Genomic DNA, 15,181 nt, shown 5'->3' with positions numbered 1-15,181 from the left:
GCCTGTTGCTTCATCTTGTTAACTGTAACAGCTAAATTTTCCTGGAGCAACTCAGTAACCAATTATCTGCTAGTCACTAAGTCATTGACTGCAACAACTGAAGAAGAGTTCACAAACTTAGGAAAAATAGGAGTAGCATATATAAAGCTTGAAATGGAGACATTTTCAAGGTGGTACTATAACTGGAATTGTACCACCATTCTGCCAAACTAATCCATTTACACCAAGAAGATGGTTGATAATGACAGAAACATGTAAGGAATGTCTCAAGGCATCGGTTCACTCTTTTGTTTGACCATTATATTGAGGATGGTAAGCAGAACTGAGATGGAGCTTGATGCCTATAGACTTGAAAAGTTCCTACCATAATAAGCTTGTGAAGAATTTATCCCTATCAGAAACTATAATGGCAAGACCTGTAATTTAAACACATTTTCTAGAAAAAGCTTTGCAACTTTACTAGCTGGAAAGGGATGTGCTAAGAGAATGAAATGAGCCCACTTAGTATACCTATCCACCACCATTAGAATAGTATCTTTGTTCTCGGAGTTAGGTAATTTTTTAATAAGATCTATAGGAATGTAAGTCCAACGATGTTATGGAACAACAAGAGGCTGCAAAAGACTTGGGTAAGGCACATTTTCATGCTTATATCTCTGATAAGTGTCACATTGTGAAATCCATTACATAACATCTTTATTCATCCCTGGCTTGTAGAATAATTGCTTCAGCTTTTGGTAAGTTACTTGAATTCCTGAATGACCCCCTATAGGAGAATCATGTAAAGCTGAGATCAATTTCAATCTGAGCTCCAATCCAGAACCAATGTACCACATGTTCTTATACTTTAATAAACCAATATCTAATTTATAAGTGGTAGAAGAATCAGATGACACAGCTAATTGAGTCAAAAGCTCCTGAGCATGAGAATCACCATCATAGCCGTCATAAATCTCTTGCATCCATAATGATGTTGCTATTGAGATAGGGAAAAAATAATTGCAGTGTTGTCTAGCGAAGGCATTAGCAATAACATTTTCTAAAAGAAGGCATCAGCAACAACATTTTCTAAATCTTTCTTATACTAGATTGAGTAATTCAAACCTAGTAATTTAGCCATGCCTCTTTATTGGATTATAGTGTTTAATCTTTGCTGTAATAGAAACTTCAGACTTTCATGATCAGTTTTTATAATGAAGTGTGTGCTCTCTAGAAAATGCCTTCATCTAGTTATTGCTGCTATGACAACTAATAATTCTTTCTTATATATAGGTAAGCCCAAGTGTCTAGGACCAAGAGACTTGCTAAAGAAAGCAATGGCCCTCTTATTCTACATAAGGACAACTCCTATGCCCTAGCTGCTACCATTTGTCTATAAGGTAAATGGTTGAGAGAAGTCAGAAAATGCAAGTATTGGGGTTGTTAACATAGCCATTTTCAACTGTTCAAAGGCCTTTTCAGCTTTAAAATTTTAAGAAAAGGCATCTTTCTTTAGCAAGTTAGTAAGAGGTCTACTAATCACACTATAACCCTTTACAAATTTTCAATAGTAGCTCGTTAACTCTAAGAAAATCCCTCAAAGCTTTAAGTGATTTGGGAATGGACCAATCGATCATTGGTTGGGCTTTACTTGGGTTGGTGGATGCCCTTTCAGTAGAAATAATATGGCCTAGATAATCAATCTTATTGACTGCAAATTGACATTTAAACTTCTTAAGAAATAGCTGAGTGTCTATTAAGATAACAAAAACTTTCTCCAAGTGCTCTAAATGAGACTCAATTGTACTATTGTAGATAAGTATATAATCAGAAAACACTAATACAAGTTGTCTCAAATAAGGAGCAAATATCTAGTTCATTAAGGATTAAAATGTAGTAGGAGTGTTGGTCAACCCAAAAGGCATGATGTTGAACTCATAATTCCCTTGATAAGTTTGAAATGTTGTCTTATGCTCATCCATAAGCCTTAATCTAATTTGATGATACCCTACCCTCAAATCAAGTTTAGAAAAGACAGAGGCTCCATTCAATCCATCTAATAGATCATCAATTATATGAATAGGAAACTTATTTTTTTATTTCTAAGTCATTAAGATGCCTATAATCAAAGCACAAACTTCATGTATCATCTTTTTTCTTTACAAGAAAAACTAGGGAAGCAAATGGGCTTTGGTTAGATTGGATGATGTTAGACTTAAGCATCTCAAAAACTTGTTTCTCAATTTCAGTCTTTTGAAAAGAGGGATATCTATAAGGTTTGATACTAAATGGTTTAGCATCAGGTTTCAAATGTATGGCATGGTCATAAGATCTTGGAGGAGGTAAGGAGTGAAGTTCTTGGAAAAGGTGAGAAATTTTTTCTACAAGATGGTCTAATTCTAGGTGAATTAAAGGAGAGGATTCCAAGGATTTCAAAGGTAATGATTGAGAAACAGGAGTAATAGAGAAAAAAAATGAGGAACGATACCTATCCACTTCTTTTTGAAAAAATGATTGAATTGCTTCCTAGTCATCATCTTTAAGGACTCTTTCTCCTTAATTGCAGTCAACTTAATTCTTTGATTTCCTTTCTTGAAGTAAAGCTTAGAATTTGGATAATCAAAGGTAATAGGGCAATGTTCATAGATCTAGTTAACCCCCAACATCATGTGATAACCCACCCCCCCCCCCCCCATTTCCAGCAATTTAAAATCAGATGTGAAAGAATGTCCCTACATTAACCAAGTGAAAGCTTTGATCTTCTAATCACTCACTAACTTATGGCCTGAAGTTGATGCAACTATAATTGGGCTGGCTGTAATAGTTTTGCACTTCATTTCTGATGCTATAAGGGTAGCTAAGTATGAATGAGTATTGCCACTGTCTATAAGTATCAAAAGAGACTGTTTCCCAGCTGTCTCTTTGATTTTCAATATTGTAGGAGTGACTTTGCCCTCTAAAGCATGCAAAGAAATATGATTACTCTCTTGTTTCAGCAATCTCAAAATCATTTTGCAGATCATTCTTATCTTTAGAAGCACTAAACTCCTCTTCCACTTGTAAAGTATGTGACTTTTACACTTTGCATTGGTGTGTAGGAAAATACCTATCACCACATTTATAACAAGCACTAAGGATTTTTTGAAATTCAGGGTTGTATCCCAAAGGAGTTTTAGGTGGTTCTTTTGAAGAATTTAATGGTAAAGACACGGGAGGGAAAGGCTTAGTGGTTAATTTGGAAGGAATAGGGGCAACTGTATGGGGTTAGTAATAGAAGGATTATGAGCTCTAAAAGTGTTGGTTCTAAAAAAAGGCTTAAAGAATGGTTTAGGTTTAGATAATAAGGCATTATAAGATTCCTCTAGTAATCGTGCTTGTGTATAAGCATCATGCAAAGTTTGGGGATTAGAAATTTTGACAGTAGGCCTTAAATCATCCCTAAGACCTCCAAGAAATGCAAACCTAGGGTTGTACTTAAGAACTAAGGACCGTAGTGACTCAAACTTAGCATTGTAAACCTTAATTGTACCCTCTTGATGAGTCCTATGAAAGGATTCAATGACTTTACCAGCTCCTAATTCCATAAATCTTTGACATAAAGCACTACTAAAGTCTTCCCAAAAAGGATTAACAACTGGCATAATCCAAGCTTGGTACTAATTATCAGCTTCTTCATTAAAATACAAAGTAGCAAAATCAATTTGTTGATTTTTAGGCACCCCATAAAAATGAAAAGACTAAGAGAATTTTCTAATCCAATTTCGCACATTAGAACCATCAAATTGAGTAATATCCAACTTTATATTCCAAAGACCCATACAATGAGACTTCACATCACTAGTTTCACCCACTTCCTGAACCCTAGGACTAGGCGGAATACCTTTAGCAATGGAAGGAGCAAGGGGAATAGAGGATACCTCAACTACATGAGATTTACCTCGATTACCAACAAGAAGTAATTCCATCAATTGATCAAATTTCTAATCCATTTTCAAATTTAATGCCAGATTATTAGACTCGATAGCTTCCAATCTTTTTGAGTTAACAATATTAGAATCTTTAACATCTTGAGATAAAGAGAGAAACTTATAAACCAACAACTCTAAATGTTGTTATAAGGAAAGTGAGTTTTTGGAGGGTTCAACTTCCATTTGCCTTATTCTTTTGAGCTCACGTAACAATAAAAGCAACTGTTTCATCCTCAAGATCACCAATTGATACCAAGTTATTATGGTTGTTAACAACCTTAACCATGATAACCGCAGAAGAAAATGAGAGATTAGATAAAGAATGAACATATGAGAGAGAGAAAGAGAGTAGAGAGAAAGATAGAATCGAAAGAAGCAAGAAATGTTGTTATTTTATTAAATGAGCTTTCTATTGCAAATTGCATATATATAACTTCCTCACTAGCTAATTGTAATCGCTCTAGTAGCTGACTTATAACTAATATTCTCTCACTCAAATTTATTACAAAATGGTTATAAGAGTAATGTTGAGTAGACACTCCACGTGACTAACTAATCTTTATCATCCTAGCTTTGCACAATTGTCTCTTCAGCCCCTTTAATTTGTTGATTAATCCTCATGCTTTCTCTCCATCACAGATGTAACATGGTTCTAAGGAAACAACGATTTGTTGGGTGGTGGTTGTCAATATGGTAAAAATGGTTACCAAAGTAATGGTCATAGGGATATATCAAGTATCACTTATAGTTGTTGGGGTAGCGATAACTATAGGGTGGTGGCAACAATGAGCATTTGAGTGAGGATAGTTGTTAGAGCCTTAAAAATGGTGGCCAAGTTTAATAATAGTTATTGAGTGGTTTGTGGTGGTTATTGAGGTTAATGGTGGTTGCAGGATGCTAGTATTTGTCAGGTGGTGGTGATGGTTACCTATATGGCGGTGTTGGTTGTAAAGGTATGGTGATGGCCAGGTGGTGGTGATAATTTTCACGGTGGCAATGGTTACAAAATGATGACGATGATGATTTCCTAAATAGGAATAGTTGTTAGACTAATGATAATAGTTTTTAAAAGTGGTGGTACTTATCGAATGGTGATAATAGTTACTGAGATGGCAATAATTATCAAAATTATAAAATTAATAAGAATGAATAAATTTATCAAAATTCACGAAAGAAAATTAGAAATTTTTATCAAATATATCACTTTATTATAGTTGTTAATATCAAAACTATTTAGAAAGTTCAATTTTTAGGAAGCAGGAAAGTGAAAAAAGAAAGAAAGAAAAAGGAAAGGTATAAAAGAGCCCCTAAACTAATTGGAGATGTGCAATTAAACTCTTATATTTCAAAATAGCTCAATTCCACCCTTCACCTTTTAAGAGGTACAAATAAAACCCAATTAATAACTATGTTAGTATATTTGTTAAGGATTATGGACCAATAATATGATGAACCTATCTTTTTTACTATTTTTTTAAAATTAAAAAAATTACAGGCAATTACTAAATAAAAGAAATAAAAACATAAGAAATTAATAACATAAAAAGATGTTACTATCACTATCGAACGACCTTGTCCTTACTACTGATGTTGCCTACCTCATCATGTTCTCACGAGAATAATAACTCAAGCATCAACGGCTGTAGGCAGAGTATACAATAGAGGTAGCGAATAAGATTGAGGCTGTGGGCAATGGTGGGTAGCAAAGGTAGAGCTGTTTGTGAGGGTGGCTAGTAAAGGTGGACTTATTGGCAATCATCAATGACGATAAGCGATCTGATTTGTTCTCGTTGTAGAGATGGTAGCAATCAATAACAACAGATAATGGCAAACGACAAGTTGGAGTCTTTGTTTCACGTTTTTGTTTTGTTCTTTTTAGATTTGATTTGATTATTTATTTGAGGATTATTTTGTAATTTTTGGCATTTGGTGCGAGATTATTATGTGTTTTTCCATGATCTCGAGGATGGTGTTAATGGAAAAGGATGTTTTAATAACAGTGGTAAAAGTGCAAAATCTGTAGATTATGGTGGCAGTAGTTAGAGAGTACAAAATTCTGGTTATGCGTGGTGGTTGATGATTATTTTCGTATTATATTTTTCTTTGTGAAAATATTTTTATTAATTTTGTTATTTGAGTTTAATTTATTTTTATTTTTTTAAAATTGGTTATTTATTTTAATTGATTTAATTTAGTTTTCAATTCCTTTAAAAAACAAATACGTAACGGCCCTGCCTGATCTAGGCCTAACTATCTAATTTCCAATCTTCTATTCTTCGAACTGTGAAGTTTAGCAACTTGAAGCTCTAACTGCTACTGCTTCAATCCTGAATCGATTCTTAACATCCTGCATAATACTGGTGGAAAAAAATATGGGTGAGTAAAACTCAGTGAGAAGATAAACAAATAATAAATGGAAACAGACAATAATTGAAATAAACACGTATATTACTATACCATTTTTGAATACTTTTCTGCCAAAAAAAAATATTACTATCATTTTGAACATAAATATTTGATAAAATAAATATTCTAGCTTAACAAATAAAATTTTATAAAACTAATTAAATAAAGAAGCACTTCCATATGTATCTAAAATTGCAAATCCTTTTCTGATTTGAAATCAATTAACTGTATAATCTTGAATTCATCCAGAAGAATTTTTGTTACTAATTTAAATCATGTTATCATACCAAGAAAAAACAGTAATAAATAAAATAAATAATTCAGTCGAAAATAATATACACTCATAGATGTACCCTATTAATTATTGGCAACTTTGGAAGGAAATATGTCTCACCTGACAGCCCAAAGTACAAATTCTAATCATGCGCGCGCATATAATAAGCTCCCAAAAGGCTATTGTATATTAAGCATTGTCCCAAAGATAGTATAATCTGATAATACCTAATGTCCAAGGTCTGCTCTCATAGGTCACATAAATGAATGTATACTCATTTATTCAACTATATAAAATCATAATCACAAATATAGAAAAAATACCAAACATACCATTCTCTCTTTCCAGGTTCTATAGAAAATATCAAGTTCTAAATTACATTTAAAATAACTAATTTTTGTAGAAACATTTCAACAAATCATCTATAGAAAATATCAAGTTCTAAATTACATTTAATATAACTAAATTTTTGTAGAAACATTTCAACAAATCATCTATAGAAAATATCAAGTTCTAAATTACATTTAAAATAACTAAATTTTTGTAGAAACATTTCAACAAATCATTTCGACCAACTATATCTTTACTTAAATTTTGCTAATTTTCTCCGAATTACTATCCGAACGTATATAACCCTAAAATTCATGCATAAACATACTTTAGAATAAATGTTAAATCTTGTTTCTAATAATTCTCAACCAACATCTAATATTCTATATTTAGCATCTAATTCTAAATTAATCTTATTTTAGCATATTTTATTAATTATCTATCTATTTCAATTAATTAATTCTACCGAAAATTCGACAACATCTTCTCTATAAAATGAACTAATTCCTCCGTTAAAAATAGATCCAAAACTTGCAGAAAAAATTTACGCAGCACAATTCATAAAAGAGTTCCATCCGAGAAGTCAAAAATAAATTTTATCTTTTAATATTAATATTTATTTACTGGCCATTATAATTAACCTTGAATATAAATAATAATTGATCTACCTCACAATTTAGGTATCATAACTGAACTAATTATATCATTTAATTGATATTAAATTTCACTTGTTTTCTCTAATCACTTAACAATTAAATTTTACTGCTTTTATTTATTCTAAGAAAATATAATAGTCTTGGTCATTAAATCAATCATTCACCAATAACACAATTAAATTTAATTATAAACTAATCACTTAATTAAAATCTCAAGCGAGACTTATTAAATTAAATTTTTGGTTGTCGTTATTAAGTTCCATTAACTTATATATTCTAATTAATTTGCTTCGCCTTATTAATATTCATAAAACAACTAATAATAGCTTTATAAAATTATCACATTTCTAAATTTATCCATTTTAATGAAATAAATTTTAATTTCTAAAAATATTTAGATTAATTCATTTTTCTCCAAATTAATACTAGTATATTCTTAATTAACAATTCTTAAAATCATTAAGCTTAAGGAATTACCTAGACGCGTGCTGAAATCAGTCGACTTATCTCTGGCAGTTGGAGTCTGATCAACAATCTGAGCGCACCTACGGACTCGAGATAACGCGCAGATGATAATTCTAGCTTTCGATTTTCCGATTTAGACCCCGAGCAATCCAAATCATCCCGGTAGTTCCCAACCATCTATTTTTTATAGAGCCCGATCGCCACGAAACATGTGCCATCAGAAAGCTTGTGATGGGAGGAGCTTGAATGTGTCCTATGATCATTCGAAATTCAACAAGCATTGGCTTAAAAGTTTTTAAAAAATAAAATATGAGTTGCTCCTTCTAGCTTTCCTTATTCGGATCTCTCTTCTCCGGCCATCACTACCGCTGCTACTACCCCCAAAGTTAAGCCCACACTCAGAAGAGTTTATCACCACTAGAAAAAGCTGTTGGCGCCACCTAAAATGCCATGAACGGCGTTAAAGAGTTGTTGTCCTCCTTGTTGTTTTCTATCGCCCATGCCATTGGAGTTGCTACCATTGCTGCTGCTACTGCACTCACCGGCTTCTACACTATCACCAGCCAGCTTCCCTGCCGCTCAAACCAGCTCCTCCACCTTCTGCCATTGATGACTGTCAAGCTTCCTCTCCCCCCTTCTTCTTTGTGCATCAAAGATGCAGTCATCGATTCTCCTGAGAGGCCACAATTACCGCGAGCAAACATATTAATGACGAAGAACACATTTTTGCTATGCTACTAATACTTGTACTTGCTCTGCTATTCTGCCCAAGCCTAACTGAGGAAAAGTTAGGGAGCGTAAAACAAAAAAAGATTCTTTCTTCTTTTCTTCTTCTTTTTTTTTCTCTCTTTATATAACAGCCTTTAGTCCCTCTATTTTTATTTGAATAACCATAACCCCTTGGAAATATCCGCTAAAACCTTAAGCTTACAATTATTCCTTCAATTAAGCTCTTAACTACTATTTTTGGGCCAAATCAAAATTATAAAAAATATATAGTTATTTATTTATCTTTACTTTTGATGTTTGATATTACCATTATGCCCTTACTGACATATTTAATTAAAAAAATATAAATCTTAAAAATTTTCATTTGAACACCATTTTAAATCAATTCTTCTTTTAGCCCCTCTTTCAAAAATAAAATATAAATTAAATTAAATTAGATTAAATTTATTAGTCTAATCATATCCATTAAATTTATAAGACTTATAGTTTTATTATCATCATTATCATTATCATTATCATTACTATTATCATTATCTTTAATATCATTATCATTATTATTACTATTATTATTATCTTTATTATCATGATCATTATTATGACTATTATTATTATTATTACATCATCATTATTATTATTATTATGATGGTACGAGTGCTGCAAAATGAGAGCTAGATGTCATCACATCATCAGTCTCATTTTTAAGTTGTTCCACCATCAATGGCAGAGTTAACGGTGCTATTGATCTGGATTTAATTGAACACTTCTAAAAAGTAAGGGGTTCATTTGTACCTTTTAAAAAAGTAAAGAGCAAAATCAAGCCATTTTGAAATATGATGGTTTAATGGCACATTCCCAGTCAGTTATGGGCTTTTTCTTTTTGTACCTTTTGCCAAAGAAAAAGAAAGAAATAAAGAAATATTGATTAGATATAGGGTTTGTTTGGCTAAGTTATTAATGATTAGTAACCTTTTTTTGATAAAATCAAACTATAATTATTGTTGTCTTTATATTTAATTACCAATATAGGCATCAATTAGTTAATTTTTTTTAATTAAAGTATCACATTTATCATTTCATTTAAAGAGCTTTTTATATAATATAACATATCATTAGTAGATAAAAATTTTCATTTTAAATTTATTTTTATAACAGCATGATACAGTATAATAATAAAATTAAAAAATAATAATAATAAATATTGAGCAGAATAATTGAAAGATAGATTCAATAATAGTTTCTTTTAAAATATATTAGAATTATTTCTTGCATTTATTTTTTATATTTTGAAAAAGTTTGATGCTAAAATGGAGAAAGAGATGATTTTTAAGCTTTCTAGTTTAGAGTTTTTTAATAATAAAAAAGAAAGTATTTAGTCTTTATAAAAAGTTTCAATTTGGAATTGCTATGAACTGTAGGGTCCCAAAAATTATCAGCAAACACTCGGAAAAAAAAAACCAAACACATCCGCATAGTTATTTCGAATTAAACGGCTACCAGTTCCTCTCCAACAGCTATGCCAAACACCCACGTAGACCAAAACCAAAATAGTGCATTGTTCTCTAATAGTACTCCATGAATGGAAGTCTCTCAAAGGGAAGTGAAGTAAAACATATCCTAAATTAGGCGCCAAAGAGGCCTAAACAAAATATTCAGAGTTCAAACCAATTGCCCTTGGATATATTCATCCCATCTCATCATCCTTGCTTCCATTTGGGATTTTTGGCACCCTTGGTCCGCCATCTCATAATCCTTGCCACTATATTGGAGTTTTGTTAATGATAATGTGTAAGGGAAAACTAACTGGCTACACTGAACTCAAGCCAAAAGGACTTTACCTACAACTTGGAAACCCATCAAAATGTCAATGCCGTAATCCCAAGCCATAAGTCACCTGTAAGTCTAAGATTCTCCAACATTACAAAAGGACCTAATAACCATCGTTAACTCAACTCTCCAATAGTGAAACCTCTATCTGCAGCATAATCCACAAAGCTATATAGTGGCATGACACTATCACCGTACTTCGCAAACCCATCCAATTCCTTCTTTGCCTGTGTTCTCAGCTCTTCTGCAACCTCCATTGCCTTCTCAATCCCATATAGGCTAACATAACTCTTCCCGTTCCTTCTCTTCTCCTCATTTTCTTTATTCATTGCTTTTGCTTCCAGTACATCATCAATCACTTGATACAATACTCCAACAGCTCTTCCGTACCTCCTTAATCTTTGTATTTCATCATCCTCAGCACCAGCCAGTAGTCCTCCACAAACTGCAGAGCACTCGCTCATTTCACCATATTTTTTCTCTTGAGCAAACTCCACGAAACTGGGGCCACCCTCAAGGTCAAGGAACTGCCCTGCAGCCATTCCTGTAGATCCCACAGCACGAGCAATCTCAGCAATCACACGAAGTAGGCGTGGCTCCGGAACAAGACCTGTGGGCGTGTGGGAGACAATGTGGCGGTAGCCAAGAGGAAAAAGTGCATCCCCAGCAAGGATTGCCATATCAACACCATAGATTGTGTGGTTTGAGGGCTGGCCTCGGCGTGAAGGGTCATCATCCATACAAGGAAGATCATCATGAATCAACGAAGCTGTATGCACCTGTTAAAGCCCGGGTACAACTGATTCAAATACCGCAGCTATATAATTGTCATGAAAGTATAATGCAGAAAATAAAAACAAAAGCAAGTATAGTCAAGGTGGAAAAAATACTGCTCAGAGTTGTTAATGCAATTTTATTTGTTCTTTAGGCTTTCAAACTAGTATGCAAGCACCTTGACTAACTTTAAAATGCTAACGAAACATTTATCTTTTTCATGATATATATGTAAGTAAAATCTTTTTGAGCCACTTTTTTTTATAACATAGTTGATCCTTGAAATTGGAAGCAGAATAGACACCCAATTCCTTTTACACTATTTGATTCTCTTGAGGAAGAAATTATATAATGTCAACAACATTATCATGCCGAAAATTCCACACGAATTAAATAAATAAAAATAAAGAAAAGAAAATATTCAAACCCCTGTCTTCACATCAGTGGTAATTCGTAACCAAAAAATTCCATAGCTTTTTTAGTCTACTTTTTTTTTTCTTTGAAATAATTAAATTTCAAGAACAATTAACTAAACCAATGTCAAGATCCCACACCAATTGTGGATTAAAAGTTCAAAGTAATTGTATGTAACAAACAAGGAGAGGAGGATAAAAGGCTAACCATTTCAAGAGCACAAGCAGTAGGGAAGGCAGCGAGGCGGTTGCCACCAAAGAGCTCACAAGCGGCAACACACATGACAGGTGGGGCCCGTTTAGCACCCTTAGCAAGAGCTGAATACCTCATGGCCTCATAGATCTGTTCTGGGAACTGAACTGGAATAGCTTGGTCTAGCTTCTGATTGATCTCTGCTATAAGGGTGGTCCAGTAAGTCTTTAAATCGAACTGGGTCGATTTTGATTGGCTTGAAACTGACACAGTCGGTGAACAACATTGAATTCGGATTCCAAGCTTTGAGAGGTGATGAACATTGGGGGTTTTTCTTGGGAGGTAGAGAGCAGGAGCTGGTGATGATGATACAGATGAAAAGAAAATCATTCTCCTGTCGTTGATTTTCGTTAGTGTTTATTCTCGGAAGGGTATACCAGTGAAGAATGATTCCAGCATTGAAAGAAGTGGGAAATGTTAATTGATAGCGGTGGTGGTGGTGGTGAGAGGGGGCACTGGTTGTGTAAGTGATGGATTGGATGTATGAAGCACTTTTTATTTTATTAGAATTGACTTAAAAGTTGGATACGATAAGGTGATGGTGATGGACACTAGGCGTCAACTTGATGGTCCAACAGCCATTCTTTATTCTGGGTTCAGTCGTATTGGGTTCATGTGGGCATGGCCAAGATCCAGGCTCAATTGTGGAACATATATTTTTGTCCAAGTCCAATCCACAATTTGCAAAACAAGAACTCAAGATTCATCCAATGTTTGTATATTTTATTTTACCCATTACACAAATTTTTAAAGAAAAGAATTAATTATTTTATTTTTATTATCCCATGTAACACTAAATAATGACTCTTTTCTAAAAGGTATCTTTTCACATATACCTAAAAAAGTTAAAAATTATTATTTTTACCAAAAAATTTCTTTCAAAAATGTTGTTAAGATTTTATTTTTAAAATATTGTATAAAAATTAAAGAACCACATTTCAGCTTGTACATATCATTGTTAACAGCAAAAATTTTAGACCGGATGACATCTCAAATGAAAAAAGAATTTATAAAAAGTTGTTTAATCCATTTACATGTTTTTAATTAAAATTCTAAACTAACTGTTTTGCTATACTATTGCTAACATTTAAAAGAACTAACTTTTTCATGTGTATACAATGCACGTGACTTGTAATATTATATTAATTACATTATTTATGAAAATATTTATTAATTTAATATTATACTATATATATACATATATTTATTTATTTATTTATTATCCTATGATTTTTCAGTATCTCAAATAATAAAAGTGCTTTCGCTGTCGTGGAATAAAAAGTCTTCGCATCTTAATACTGATATTAGTGAGATTTTATTACTTTTATAGTGATAAAAGAAATAATTATTTTACCAAAAAAATTATAAAAATAAATAAAAATAATAATTAGAATATATTTATATGAAAATATGTACAAAATAGTATATGTTATAACAAAAGATAGAATATACTTTGAAAAATATTATGAATTATAAATATTAAGTTACAAATTGACTTTAAATAATATTTACTTTATTAAGAATATAATTTATTTTACATATATTTAAATTATATTTTAAAAAAGTTAGAAACAATCATAAATATATAAATGTATAGTAAAAGATATATGTTTAGTATCTTTTAATCAAAATTTAAATTTTTTAACATATTTTAATTCTGGATTTTTTTTCAATAGCAATGGATATAATACAAGTATGTATTTAATATAATTGAATATATTCAACTTATTTTAATATATATGTCTTATATATATAATATACTTACTATATTTATATCTTTTTTAATTAAAAAGTCACAGTAAATAATATGTATTTTATGGCTTTATATATATATATATATGTTTCTATATATGATTTATTTTACATATATGTCAATTTTGTTTTAATTTTTTAAAATATACAGTATAAGGTATATATTAAATATATATATTTATAAATGTATAGTTGATATATATTTAGTATATTTTTAGGATATTTATTTGTTTGTGTTATTTTATTTTCATAAACTTAATTTATTGTATTTATTGATGTTTATTTTAATAGACTGTAATTAATAAATGTTATTATTGTATATATAAAAATACTTTTAAAAAATAAATATGTTTGAACATTATTAGGATTGACATCTGCGTTAAGAACTGCACTCTCATAAAGTAAGAAATTAGGAAAGACAAATCTAGAATTGAAATCTGAGTTCTGATACTGATATTCCTGCTATGCAATTGTTTCAACGAGTTTTAAATGATAGAAATCACTTATATTAAACTCTTGATGGACACAATCACTCAACTGTATTATACCAATCATCACTTTCTTCATAGTGTCCATATCTATACTTCCCAACTCATTCTGCAATTAATGCGGAAGGAATAATAATGTGTCCAATACCATATTAAGATAGAAGATTTCTTACTCATGAAAAACTAATGAGCTCGTAAGATCTTTAACCGTATATATAGTCATTTGTGTGACCTATAAGATCATATTTTGGACGCCCAGTGGAAACAAAATATACTTACTGTCTTTGGGGAGAATGCTTAGTATACACAATGTCTTTATGGCATATGTTGGTGGTGCCTTTTAGGAGCTTATTGTCTATGAGCGTATGAATAGTTATTTGCACTTTGGGATGTGCATAGGTGAGACGTCTAAGCCCAAAGTTGCCAGGGATCATAAGATATATTTATAAGTATATATTAGTTTCCACTAATTATTTATTTTAATTATTTTATTTTCTTTTAGTATGATATTAGAATTTAAATTAGTATCAATATCTTCCCATTGGATCAAGTTTATGCACATAGTTAAATTCAAATTAGTAAAGAAATTGCAGATTCAGATACATATTCAACTATTTCTTTATTTAATTAGTTTTATAAGGTTTTATTTATCCAGCTAGATTTACTTAATAAATATTTTTGTTCAAGAAAAAATTACAATATTGTTCCAGCAGAAAAATATTCAAAAATAGCATAATTTTGTTTATTCAAATTTTATATGTTCCCATTTGTTGTTTGTTTATCCTCTCATCCAGTTTTACTCACCTTTATTTTTCTTCACAAGTGTTATGCAGGATGTCTAAGAGTTGGATCAGAATAGAAGTTGTAGTA

General features: G+C 31.4%; 1 protein-coding gene across 1 annotated transcript; it reads right to left on the bottom strand.

The window, feature by feature from the left end:
- Nucleotides 1-10,254: 10,254 nt before the first annotated feature.
- Nucleotides 10,255-12,565, bottom strand: LOC8279660 (heterodimeric geranylgeranyl pyrophosphate synthase small subunit, chloroplastic). The gene is made up of 2 exons (XM_002529756.4): nt 12,027-12,565; nt 10,255-11,410 (listed from the first exon to the last, which is right to left on the bottom strand). Exons 1-2 carry the CDS (start codon nt 12,399-12,401, stop codon nt 10,748-10,750), a joined length of 1,038 nt encoding a protein of 345 aa, XP_002529802.1. The 5' UTR covers nt 12,402-12,565; the 3' UTR covers nt 10,255-10,747.
- Between the last annotated feature and the right edge of the window lie 2,616 nt (nt 12,566-15,181).

Source organism: Ricinus communis, chromosome 8, assembly GCF_019578655.1.
Source record: "Ricinus communis isolate WT05 ecotype wild-type chromosome 8, ASM1957865v1, whole genome shotgun sequence".
Taxonomy (NCBI): Eukaryota; Viridiplantae; Streptophyta; class Magnoliopsida; order Malpighiales; family Euphorbiaceae; genus Ricinus; species Ricinus communis.
Note: the sequence above shows the minus strand (reverse complement) of the source record. Positions and strands in the feature narration are given on the sequence as shown.

Coding starts and splice junctions, on each gene's coding strand:
- LOC8279660 (XM_002529756.4), bottom strand. CDS start 12,401: ATGATTTTCTTTTCATCTGTATCATCATCACCAGCTCCTGCTCTCTAC. Junction 11,411..12,026: donor CTGCTTGTGCTCTTGAAATG/GTTAGCCTTTTA, acceptor GGGCTTTAACAG/GTGCATACAGCTTCGTTGAT.